Source organism: Lissotriton vulgaris, chromosome 10, assembly GCF_964263255.1.
Source record: "Lissotriton vulgaris chromosome 10, aLisVul1.2, whole genome shotgun sequence".
NCBI classification, from domain to species: domain Eukaryota; kingdom Metazoa; phylum Chordata; class Amphibia; order Caudata; family Salamandridae; genus Lissotriton; species Lissotriton vulgaris.
The window spans coordinates 7,634,690-7,647,850 of NC_141698.1; the positions used below are offsets into that span (position 1 = coordinate 7,634,690).

The 13,161-nt window shown below is 51.1% G+C and overlaps 1 protein-coding gene across 2 annotated transcripts in view; it reads right to left on the reverse strand.

Annotated features, from left to right (window-relative positions):
• The window catches only part of HUWE1 (HECT, UBA and WWE domain containing E3 ubiquitin protein ligase 1), a 1,800,886-nt gene that overhangs the window by 955,246 nt on the left and 832,479 nt on the right, over nt 1–13,161 (reverse strand). For both annotated transcript variants that reach the window (XM_086940169.1, XM_086940170.1), the window contains one exon: nt 6,686–6,881. In XM_086940169.1, coding sequence (XP_086796295.1) covers nt 6,686–6,881 — 196 coding nt within the window. The remainder of the gene's footprint in view (nt 1–6,685; nt 6,882–13,161) is intronic.

Below are 13,161 nucleotides of genomic sequence, written 5' to 3' on the forward strand. Positions count from 1 at the left end.
CACCGCCAACAGCGAGATCCTTCGTAGGACAGTCCATATCCAGCTCCTGGTCGTCGTCGACTCCTCCTGATCCACGTGGCTGCAGAGACAAGCTTCACAACATCGCCTGGTTCCTTCCTGGTCACTGGCTAGTGACCCAGACTCTGTCCCCTCTGCTTTCAGGTACTCTTCATCCTCGATCCGCCCTTGGATCCAACCGGACACTTCTATCCTGGTCGCCTGCAGCATCTTTTCACAGGTCTCCATGGGATTCAGCGACGAAACACTTTGACACCTATGCACCTGGCTCCTGTGGGTGAGGTAACGCGAGTACTCCGGTGCTCCTGTGGGTAATGACTATCCAAGGGTCGTAGTTTACAGTAGCTTTCTCCTAGTCCATCCGGAAGTGTCCTAAATCAACTAGTTTCTAATTCTTTCATTTCCATTGAACAAGTTACATACCTTCAGTAAATATATATCTGTAAGAAACAGTTAGTATTAGATCCCTTACCTTAGAATATCCCCAGGCGTCAGTCTGGATCCGGAAACTTTTGAGTAGCAGTACCCTTGTGGAGGGACGCGTGGCTGCCAGAATGATGTTACAGACTTCAGGAGGCAAGTCAAATGGCCTCAACTGTTGCCGCTCAATCTCCAAGCATGGAGGTGGAGACTGGACAGGTTCGGGTGGAGGACCGTCCCCTGCTGCTGCGACAGAAGGTCTTCCTGAAGAGGCAGACGAACCGGGGGGGATCGACTGACATACTGAGTAGCTCTGGATACCAGTACCTTCGTGCCCAGTCCAGAGCCACAAGGATGACTTGGGCCCGGCCGCGCCTGATGATCTTCAGCACTCTGGGCAGAAGGGGCATCGACGGAAAGGCGTACAATATAACGCAACTCCACTCGCGACGAAAAGCGTCTCCGAGCGAGTGCCGCCTTGGAAATTCCAACGCGCAGCACTGATGACATTGCGTGTTCTCTTCGGTGGCGAATAGATCTAACCAAGGCTCTCCCCACTGCAGAAAGAAACCTTGCACCACGTCAGAGTTCAGACGCCATTCGTGATCCATCATGCACCGTCGTCTGAGTTCGTCCGGCCTGGCGTTCAGAGAACCTGCCAGGTGGTGAACCACCAGGGTCACGCCCTGATGTTCCAGCCACTACCAGAGGCACAGAGCATCCTGGCAGAGGGTACACGACCCCACCCCGCCCTGTTTGTTGCAGTACCACATGGCGGTGGTGTTGTCCGTGAACACCTGCACTACACTCCCCTGGACAGAGGGGAGGAATGCCTTCAGTGCTAGACGAATCGCCCGCAGCTCCAAAAGGTTGATATAGAGGCCTCTGATCTCCGCCTCTCCCATGTGGCCACAGCAGCCCTGGAGGGACGCGTCCGTCAAAACCACGTGCTCCGGTTGGGGAAGGGAGAGGGATCTGCCGCTGACCCAATCGTGGTTCGTGAGCCACCACTGCAGCTGTCTCGCAGTGCCCTCCGAGATTAGGACATGGTCGGACAGGTTGCCCTGATGCTGGGCCCACTGAAACTTCAGGTCCCACTGCAGAGCCTGCATCCGCCATCGGCGTGATGCACCAGAAGGATGCAGGAGGCCATTAGCCCCAGAAGCTGCAGCGTCAACCTGACCGAGACTCGGGATAAAGGCTGAAAGTTCGGAATCAGAGCCTGAATATCCCGAACCCGCTGCTCGGGAGGATAAACCCGAAACTGCGCTGAGTCGAGAACCGCTCCGATGAATAGGAGCTTCTGGGAGGGGCACAGGTTTGACTTCGGAACATTGATGGAGAACCCCAGCTGGTGCAGGAGGTCTGCCGTCGCCTGGAGGTGGCCGACAACTGTCTGGGGCGAGCCCGCCTTCAACAACCAGTCGTTGAGGTAGGGGAAAACTGAAACCCCTAACCTGAGCAGGTGAGCTGCGACCACCGCCATCACCTTCGTGAACACCCGTGGGGCGCTGGTAAGGCCGAAGGGGAGCACGGTAAACTGAAAATGCTTGTGGCCTACTGTGAACCGCAGGTAGCGCCGGTGGGCCGGCAGGACGGGGATGTGGAAATATGCGTCCTGCAAGTCCAACGCTACCATCCAGTCTCCTGGGTCCAGGGCAGCTAAGACCTGAGCTAGTGTGTGTGTTTTGAACTTCTCCTTCCGGAGGAAGCAGTTAATGTTCTGTAGATCCAAGATAGGGCGTAGGCCCCCTTTGCCCTTCTTTGGTACCAGAAAGTAGTGGGAGTAGCAACCAAACCCTACTTCTGGCCCAGGAACGCGCTCGATGGCCCCCTTGGCCAAGAGGGACGTAACTTCCTCCTGCAGAAGTCGTAAGTAATCCCCCGACACGCGGTGGTACTGCGGTGGCATGGCTGGAGGGGTCGCCTCGAAGGGGAGGGAGTAGCCCCTTTGGACGATTTGCAGCACCCATCTGTCCGATGTGACAGTGCGCCAGTGGAGGAGGTGATAGCGAACCCTGCCCCCCACTGGCGTCACATGGGCCAGAAAGCTCGGACTAGGAGGGTTTTGAGGCGGATGCTGCAGGGGTACGTGTGGACTGACCTTGCCGTTGTCCCCGACCGCCGCCACGGCAGTTTCCACGGCCGCCACCGCGTTGGAAATTAGTCTGCAGTGCGTGGCTGGCAGCACGTGTGGGGGCACCCCTTCCTTGGCCACAAAAGGCACCTGTTTGCTGGCGCAAGGCCGAGAGGCCCAACGACTTGGCCGTAGCCCTGGAGTCCTTAAAGCGCTCAAACGCATGGTCTGCCTTGTCGCCAAAAAGGCGACGGCCATCAAACGGCATGTCCATAAGGGTATTCTGGACATCGGCCGAAAAGTTGGCGGACCTCAACCAGGCGTGGCGACGAATCAAGACTGTCGTTGCCATCGCTCTTCCCAGTGAGTCGGTGGTATCCAACCCACATCAGATGGAAAAACGTGCCGCATCTCGACCCTCCGGAAGGGCTTGGGCGAGTTTAGCCTTGACCTCCGCCGGGCAGTCTGGCAGCACGTTCGCGACCGTGTCCCACAGACAGTGGGTGTAGCGGCCCAAGAGGCACGCGGTGTTGGAAGACCGCAGTCCCAAACTCAGGGAGGAGTATACCTTTTTGCCGTATTTATTTATTTTAAACGCTTGTATAGCGCTGGAATTCGACCCCCGAAGGGGTATCTCCGCGCTTGTGTTCATTACTGAAGCTACATCAAAATAGAGGACAGTCATGTCAAAAAGGGATTGCGGTAATGGAACATCTAAGAAGCTCCGCTGACGTCATCTCGGCGACTACGATGCCAACGACGTATGCAGAGCCATACGACGACGCCTACCGACACGGAAGGGTACTGCTCACAAAAACTTTCCAGATCCAGTCTGACACCTGGTGATATTCGGAGGTAAGGAATCTATCACTAACAAATCTCTTTCAGATATAAAAGTGCAACTTCATGACGGCAAGTGAACCCTGACAATAATAGGCCTTTGACAGTTTCTAGAAATGCCGCACATTTTGCGGAACTGTTCCTGGTCTAAGTAATACATAAACAATTTATTGAGGATTGAAGTAGACGTATGTAATGTCATCTGGATAAACAACATTTAGGTAAAGACCTTGGTGCAAAGCTTTCCAAACTTTTCATGTTGGTGACACTTTTTAGACATGCATCACTTCGTGACACGGTAATGCAGTGTAGCAAGCACGCGAGCTCGAACCACCTACGGGGTGTTCGGGTGGGGGAGTTAGTGTTCTCCCCGGTGAAAATTTTGAAAAAAGAGTGGGCAAATGGTGCATTTTTAAGCAAATTTGAGAAAGCAGGAAGGTTAATAAAGCAATTGTGAATCTGTTCATCTCTTCTAACAAAGACAGTGATTAGTAAAACGGTCTATCGCTTGTTCTGCTGACATCCTAGGTGTGCAAAAAGAAACCAATTTATTGGGTGTACGGTTAGGTTTGTGCCTGAAACAAGAATATTATCATGCACACAATGACACATGCCCTAGTGATTTATGGCACAAAAATTGCGGGTGCACGCACTGCCAACCCTTTCAACCCTGCACAAATTCCACCTGCTGCCTTGCTGAATATGAGTAGCTCAAGATACGTAGATCTGTGCAATATTTTCTTAACAGCCAAGCAGGCTGACTGCTCCTGACCTGTATAATGCTATTCCCTGATCTTTGAAATCTCGTGTAAGCACTGTTCTTTCTTTTTGGAAATTCTGAAGCTGTTGCTGGAAACTATCTGGAGACGCAAACAAAGGTCAGTATGTGCACGAAGAAATAGAGACATTTCATTTGATTGTATGTGTGTGTTTCACTTTTGTTCCGCCCTAATCAGAACAGCAAATATATAACCAAGCATTGTTTTCACAGGTGCAGGTACGGCAGATACCATTTAATTTCTGTATAGTCAACTATAACCATTATTGTTTGATTTTAAAAAGAGAGCACGGGACGAAAGGAGGTATGCCCATCATGAACTTGATGAAAGGGAAGCAGATCCTGTCAGGCAAGGAGGGGGGCAGTCTGTCAGGCAGGAGTACTGACCGACTGCCGGGGGTTAGAGATTCGGCAGACTGGAGGGAATGACAGGAGGAGGCTGCTAGGCGGAAGCACTGACACAAGGAAAGGAATCAGTGATGTAGCAGGAAGAAATGACAGCAGGGGTGAGGTGTCTTAAAACGAGGAGGGACTGACAGAAGGAGGCTGACTGACATGAGGGGGTCAGGAATGTGACTGACTGTAGAGGCAGACAGAGACTGGACAGTGACAGGAGGGGTGGGGGGGGTCAGAGATCCAGGTCTCAATATTTCCGGCTCTGCATGCACACCTCCCCCAGAATCCCCTCCCCTGCTAAGCATGATGTCAGGCCGGCACCACACCCCCTGTCACGACCCCGAAGGAAGAAGGTGAGTATGGGACGGATGGGATGGGGGCGCTGTCCTGACCGGCACCCGCTGGCCTACTGACCACCTGCTATAGGCCTAGTTCTTCTAATGGAGGCAGCCCGCACCCTTAAACTTTGCCCCATCTAGCCATTCTTCTTCTCGCCATACGTTTACTTACCCAACCGATGTAAAGGCTTTTTGCCCTTACTAAACTAGGTTCTTCTGTACACGTCTGTACCACCATGGGCCTATTTTCTTTAACCCCCCTTCGTTCCTACACAACAGTGTGCTCTCTAATATGCAAGCAGACTTTAGCCCCTGTAAAATTGTTATTCTTACCCCCCTCATGGTCTATATCCTCGTGCTGATATGTACAGCCCTTAACCCCGCCTGCCAGAGTGCACTTTAGTCCCTCAGTCCATGATTTCCCTTCCCTCGCCATGAGACGGTTTGCCTCTGCCACCTCATGTTTATTGGCCCATTCACAGAACTTCCTTTGCTGCCCTTTCGTGCAGCTCCAGGCTTCCCTACATTGATCTTTGGGTGTACTACCACTTTTGTATACTGGCTCATGCAGTTCCATATTGTATTCTGACTTATACGCTCTATAACAATAAAATAGCAGGTGTGACCCAGTTTCCTATGGGCATATAGAGGATATTGAACACCCCCACCTTTCGTCCTCTGGTCATTGCACCTCCCCTGCCCCCCAACCTATGTCAAAATCTTTTTCCTTTTCTCCTAGCGTATGATCATTTAACCACGTGGAGGTGGGACCACGGGGTTCAGGGAACTGCCTCTGTAATGAGAAATTGTAAAATTAAAGTATGCAAATGCAAGCCCTAGTCGGGTACGGCCCTTCCCCCACAGTGTAAGTTCAAAGGTTGAGGATAAAAAAAAAAAGAATACTAGCATAACATTTATAGACGGGGTGGGCCAGAGAGCAGGCAAGTGAGGTAGATTCTGACGAGGGGCAGTCTTGCAGTAGTAATGACAGACACGAAGAGGCGTGCAGGCAGAGACGGACGTGTCAACGAGGCTCTGAAATGCTGTAGGGAAGCAAAGGGTCTCTCGCTGCCTGCATACCCAGCCCCGGTGCATCCTTGCTTGTATTCTTTCTGAGTCGGTGTCCTCATCTTTCTTGCTGGTTCACTGCATGGGCCCATACGACATGCAGTTGGCATGAATTTTGTCATCGTGGCCGCCAACCTGCAGCTGAAGTACTACACACTGTGTCAGAAGTAAGTGTGCAGCAGGTCAGTCTAGGCCAGCCGGAGGCTCGATGCGCATGGTGCGAGGACTTACAGACAGCGGAGCATGCCCCCGGGTAAGCTGAGCGCGTTATAAATTTCATATAATAATATAATGGCAGCCACCTGTTTGTTCTCCGGGCCTGCCGTTTCCTCCTCGTCCCGGGCTACACTCCTGCCAGGAATGCCTCTGCAGACCGAACTGCGCTTCTGTCGCACACGCACACGCTAGCCTAAAAGTCTCCCTCTTCTTTCTGCGCCTACGTCTGACATACAAACTGCACAGTACTGGAGTCATCCCGTGACACACCCAACATTTTCAGGCGACACAGTACCGTGTCGCGACACAGGGTTTAGAAAGCTCTGCCTTGGTGTCTAGGGCGACCAGATAAAAAGAAGCAAACCATAACATGTAAAGATGTTATCTATATATTGCCACTTCAGAGCCCCTCTGAAGTCACCTTGAGGTAGGGTATTTCTACAATGAGGAATTTTTGGGAAAAGTATCTGACGCATGCATTACTGTATCCAAATTAAGGGTTGTACAAGCAAATGAAGCTTCAAGCCAACCTACCTGTGCCGGATCCTCTGGGAGCCGGAAGTGCAATGCGGATACAGCCAGTCGCCACCTCTGTGAAAATCTCGGGATTGCGGCATGCTGCAGGACCCAAAACCCGCAGTATGTAGTTAATTTCTCTTGATCCCAGGCTTCCCGACACCACTCCAGATGTGGTACTTCCAGCCCCACTAGTGGCTGCTGAGCGTACAACCTGATGGGAAAGATTACGCAAATGAACTTTCACAGTATATTAGAATGAGAAGCCTAGAGGGACAGGTCATTACAATCAGAGAGGAGTACATTTTACACGTGTCCTACACTTGTGCACCACTAATATACATTCTAGTAGGACAAACCATTTTCGCATGAGCCCTTTGATACTTTGTTTGGTACTGTAAGAAAGTCGCTCTATATATACTGGACAAAAGTATGTTACAATGTGTATAGAGTCCACAGTCTCCAGAAGTATAGCAGAGGTTAAAGTAAGATGCAACTTTACTCTCCAATGTGGTAGCTTGGTCGAGCAGTAAGGCAGTATCAGAGGACAGTGTAAAGCATTTGTTGTACACACTCAGCAAAAGGTTTCAAACACTCAAGGACTGAACTCCAGGCCGATTGTTTTCTATCAAAATATATAGAAGTTTTATTTTAGAACCAACAAGGTATCTGTTAGAAGGTGGTTCTAACACTATGGGCCGCCCGGATTATTCCCTTTTTTCGCACCTATTTGTTGAGCTTTTACTGTGGGGGAGCCTCATAAACTGGGACTTACCCACAGTGAACTCAGGATGAAGGAGACTGCATGGGGATTTTACTGGTGTCCCTCTGGCTTGTCCAGGCCGCTGCGCAGCAGCTGGCGTATAAGGTACCCCGCTGGTTACATGCAGACACATGTGTACATGCGTGTGCACACGTGTAGGGGATGCGCAGGGGAGATTCCTAGCGTGCGCTGTCCAGGAACAGCTTGTGAGAAAGTGCCATCTTTTTTGCATTGGTATGCCCCCACTTTTTTCTGAACTGCTGAACAAACTCCACAGCACCATAATGGCTACACTGAAGACTGACAAGTTTGGTACCAAACATCTCAGCACATTAAACCCGCAATGATGCCATTGTGGGATTTAATGTAAAATGCACCAAAGGACATCTTAGAGATGCCCCCTGAAAACCTAACATACAATCCACATCTGGGCTGAGTGGCTGCGGAGGCTGCCACACAGCAGACAGAGCCCCCGCTCTCCTGGGCCTGCAACAATGCACATCCTGGGCGAGGAGCTAGGTCTTCTCCCCCAGGATGGGCAGGGAGAAGCTTCAAAGGCATGCCGCCTCTGAGCTTCTCCAGACAATTTGCTGTTCCAGCAACTGGCCCCCACCAGTCCTGACCCCCACTCTGGCGGGAAGACTGGCAGGAAAAACTACGTCAGTAGGGGGGGGAAGGGGAAGGTTGGGTGCCAGCCTGTGACAACCCCACCCTTCAGGTGGGGGAGACGAGGTGAAGCACAACCCCGGGCTCAGGCCATCTTGAAGATGGGGAGCCCTGCCCAATGACATCTAGGCTCCTGCCCCCCTCCCACAGGAGAGGACCAGGCTAGGGGGGTGTACCCACCCCAGGAAGCTCCGGACCAACCCACTCTACACCCGCCGAACCCAGCCTGTCCAAGAGTGATCCAAGACCACAAGGACATCCCTCCAGCGACTGGGACCTAAAGTCCCAAAGACCCTCCTCGGCGAACCAGACGACTCCGAACCAGGGGCCACCCCAACCGCGACCAGCTGAGGGTAAGCTTTTCCGACACCCAGACACTCCCCTGCACCCGGCACCGTACAGCCCCCTGTGCCTTCCTTTGGGGTACCTACCTGTGCTCCAAGATCCCAACTTACCTCTCGAAGTGCTGGTCGCCCCTGGAGAGTCTCCGTCCCCGAGCCTGCAGCCTCTGTTCACTTTTTACCTTTCCCATTGAAAAACATTGAGCGTCAGATGGCTCAAAAGCACTCTGCACCCAGTCGCCCGAGTGCCGCTGGCCATGCCACCTTTGTCCTATCCTACTTTCCCCTTTGCCCTGAGCAAGTGACCAGGAGCCCAGCTCCCACAGCCGCGTGGCCTGCTAGTCAGCAGCCACCAACCGGAGGCCCCCATTCCCTCATTGGATAACATTGGGCCTAACTACCTCTGCACCCGGCCGCCCCTGTGCCGCTGGGGGTGAACCAACTGTACTTACCTGACCCTGGGAGACACCTGAGTCTATGCCCAGAACCCTAACTTCACCAGCCAAGTACTCACCTTGAAACCGGTAATTCACTTACCTGTCATTGGATAAAATTGACTGGTTTGACTCGAAAAATCTTCTAAGTGTGAAGTTTTGGAAACTAAAAATATTCATATAAAATCACCCAAATTCCGAAGTACTCACCTGTGATCAGGGGAGAAGCCAGTACTGTACCTTGTAACCCAGTACTGAATCGCTAAAGTAATCCTTACCGGGGTTACTGGTAATCTGTATTTCCTCCATAGGGCCCCATTTTATACTTTTCTATGAAATTTCTTCCAAGTGTCTACTTTTTGAAAACTTGAAATATTCTTTAAAAATCCTACGAAGTACTGAAACGCAATTACTTACCTGTTTTAAGTTGAGACCCCAGTGCTGAGCCCAGTACTGGATTACAAAAGTAACAGGATCATACTTTACCTGTAACCTGAATTTTCTCCCATTGGATAACATTGCCAGATTTTCATTGGAAAGTTTTTAAGTGTGAACTTTTAAAACAGCTTTATGTTCCTGAAAAATCACAATAGCTAAAACGATTTTAACAAATTGGTTTCAGCTTAGACCCCAGGACTGAATCTAGGATCCAGTCCTGGAACTACAAAAGTAATCTTCAAAGTAATCAACTGTACTTATATGATGCAAACCCATTGAGCTCAATGCTATAGTGTTTAGAATTGTGTTGCCTACTGCAACCCCTGGATCTATTGTGTTCACAAAGTTTATTGCCTCCTTGCAAAGTGATTACATGAGAGTACTCATATCGAGAAAAGTATATTTTTATGCCCGTTGGTTCTCAAAATAAAACTATATCTTTTGATATAAAAACAATTGGCCTGGAGTTCAGTCCTCGAGTGTGTGAAATCCTTGTGCTGACTGAGTGTGTACAAATGCTTTACACTGTCCTCTAGTACTGCCTTACTGCTCGATCAAGTTACCACTTTTGAGAGTAAGGTCAGCCCTGACTTTAACCTCTGTTATACCTCTGGGGTTGGTGGACTCTATACACACTGTACCTTATTCTGGTCCATTGACACTCCTGCGGCACAGCCGGGAGAATCGCTAGTAACTGATTTTAAATCACTATTTGTTTGCTAGTTTATTTGTATTGCCACTTACTTCTGGGCACTTTCCATCCTTATTCCTCCTAACAAAAAAAAACCCTCGCTGTGGATATTAGCGCTGCCGCGGGTTGAGGAAGCCATCGCCGCCATTCTGCGCCAAGCCATTGGCCACGCCCACTCTCGTGAGGCCACGCCCACTCTCGTGAGGCCACGCCCACTCCGCCCCAGCCTCCATAAAGCCGCGCTTTAGGACATTGACACTCCCGAGTCACAGCCGGGAGAATCGCTAGTAACAGATTTTAAATCACTGTATTTGTTTGCTATTTTATTTGTATTGCCACTTACTTCTGGGCACTTTCCATCCTTATTCCTCATTTAAAAAAAAAACCTGCGCTGCGGATCTTAGCGATGCCGCGGGTTGAGGAAGCCATCGCCGCCATTCTGTGCCAAGCCATTGGCCACGCCCACTCTCGTGAGGCCACGCCCCCTACATCCTTTTTCATTGTGCATTCCCCGGGCGAGCGCAGCGGGCGCGCCTTCAGCGCGCCGAAGGTAAGCCCGTCTGCGCCCGTCCGCGGCCGGACGGGGCATGGGGCATGTCACTCTGCCCATTCTTTTCAATACTCCTCTTCTGATCTGCTCGATCTACATGACCCCTGGCCACTACCCCAGACTGCCCGGTCGCAGCTTGATCAACTGGGTTTGGGATACGCCCGAGAAGTTTTTCCTGAGCTTGATGCTTGCCTGGCTTCTCTCCCACATTGGTCCCCCCTTCCCCCACATCACCCCTCAACTTCGAGCTTAAAGTGAGCTACCTTAATACCCGCTCACTAGCAAAGCATCCAACAGAAATTTTTCACCTCCTTGAGGCCGACAGTCCCGATATATTGTTCATAACGGAAACCTGGTTGCATGACGGATCCTCTCCAGACATCCTGGCAGCCACTCCGCCTGGCTATTATATCATTCAAGCCAATAGGACCTCTGGCAAACCCGGAGGGGGAGTGGCAGCCATCATTAAGTCTCCAACTAGATTCTCCGTTCTTACCATACCTAGTATCCCTCAGGTTGACTGCTTAGCACTCAGGTTGGAATCCTCAGTGTCACCCCTTATTTGTGTCTTATTTTATCGCCCTCCTCAGTCCATGCCTGATTTTCCGACTATGTTCGGAGACCTATTGTCCCAGGTAGTCATCAATAATTCTAAAATCCTAGTCCTCGGAGGCTTCAACTACTGGCCCCTGGTCGAGAAGGAGAGTGCTTGCTCTGCAGCCTTCTCTGAGCTGTTATGTGGCCTGAATTGTTGTCAACATATTAACACTGCCACGCACACAAAAGGCCACATACTGGACCAGGTCTGGCCTTCTAACTTAGAGATCTCGGCCCCTCTTATAATGCCTTGTGCATGGTCTGACCACTTCCTTATCTCTTTTTCCCTTAAAGCCCCTATTTGCCCCAGTAAGCCTCTGGAGGCGAACTTCTCGGCCCGGAACTGGAATAAAGCTGATATTAGTCAATTCATCGACCTACTCAGCATCTCCCTTCCCCCTGAATCCGACTCAATAGATACTCAAGCTTCCGACTTAACCCGCTGGCTCGAATCGGCCAGCGATGTGGTTGCCCCCCTCAAACGGGTCAAAGTCAGGCGCCCTCACGACGCTCAGAAATGGTTTACCGAGGACCTTAAAGTTTTAAAACTGACTTGGACAAGCGGAGCGCCGTTGGAGTAGAAATTATGCTCCTGGAGCTAGGCTACAGTTCTTAACCTTACTTAAAGGGTACAAGTCTTCCATTATGTTAGACAAAACCCTATACTTTTCCAACAAAATTGTGGAGTTAGCTAATAAGGCTAAAGATATTTTCTCGATTGTGGAGGAACTGTCTCACCATGACAGGGTCTCCATCAAACCTCTCCCTTCACAGGGGCTTTGTGACTCTCTCAATCACTTCTTTGTCGAAAAGATTAAAAAAATCAAAAACAGCATTTCGGTGTCACCCTTACCTGACTCCCCCGGGTCCCTCGCGGACCCCCTTAACCCACACTCTCCTCATTCTGGAGGCGGACTTCTCCGCTCTTCTAAGCAAAGTCACCTCAGGGTCTCCCACGGATTGCTGTCCCCCTAAGATCCTACGTGAGGCCTTCACTGCCTGCCCAGCCCCCCCCCACCCCCCCCCATGGCACTTCTGAACAATTCCCTCACTCTTGGCTTAGTCCCTAGCTCTTTTAAAGCAGCCGAGATAGTACCTATCTTAAAGAAACCTACAGCCGATCCCACGATCATGAGCAACTTCCGCCCTATCTCCCTCCTTCACTACCTCAGCAAGGTGCTCGAGTCTCACGTCACTAACATCTTGAGCTCGTTTGTTGAGCAGTCTCATTTTCCTCTCAACAGGCCGGGTTTAGACCCGCCCACTCTACAGAGATGGTCATAATCTCTGTCATGGAAGAACTGCGTAGGGGGGGCGACTAACATCAGTCAGGCCCTAGTGCTCCTGGATCGGTCGGCCGCCTTTGACACGGTCGACCATGTCGACACGGTCGACCATGTCATCCTGGTCGACCGTGTCAGGCAGGCTGGCATCAGGGGCACTGCCCTGGACTGGGTCCGCTCGTTTCTCACCAGCCGCCAACAAGTGGTCCGGCTTACCCAGTTCTCCGCTGACAGGGTGGGGTTGACCTGTGGCGTGCCGCAGGGCTCTTTATCCCCGCTCCTTTTTAATTTATACCTCACCCCCCTGATCCGGTCTCTCCAAGACAGGAATGTCACCGCGTTTAATTACGCGGATGACATCCAGTTAGTCTTCAACATCGACCCCTCGGACCAGTCAGTTTCAGATTTTCAAGCCACCCTTTGTCACATCAGCAAATGGATGGGGGCAAATCACCTTAAGCTTAACCTCGACAAGACCGAATTGGTTCTTGTCGGGCGGCCTTCCAATCCTTGGAATTCCAAGTTCTGGCCTGCTAGCCTGGGCCTCCCCCCTCGCCCAGTTGACGCTGCCTAAAGTCTAGGGGTTATCAGTAAAGATTTCTCGATGAAGCCCCAGATAAATGCCACTGTCTCTTCTTGTTTTTCCAATTGCGCAAAATCCGGAAGATCGCACGCTTTCTTACCACCGAGGCTCTTACCTTAGCCCTCTTGGCGTTAGTCATCTCTAGAAT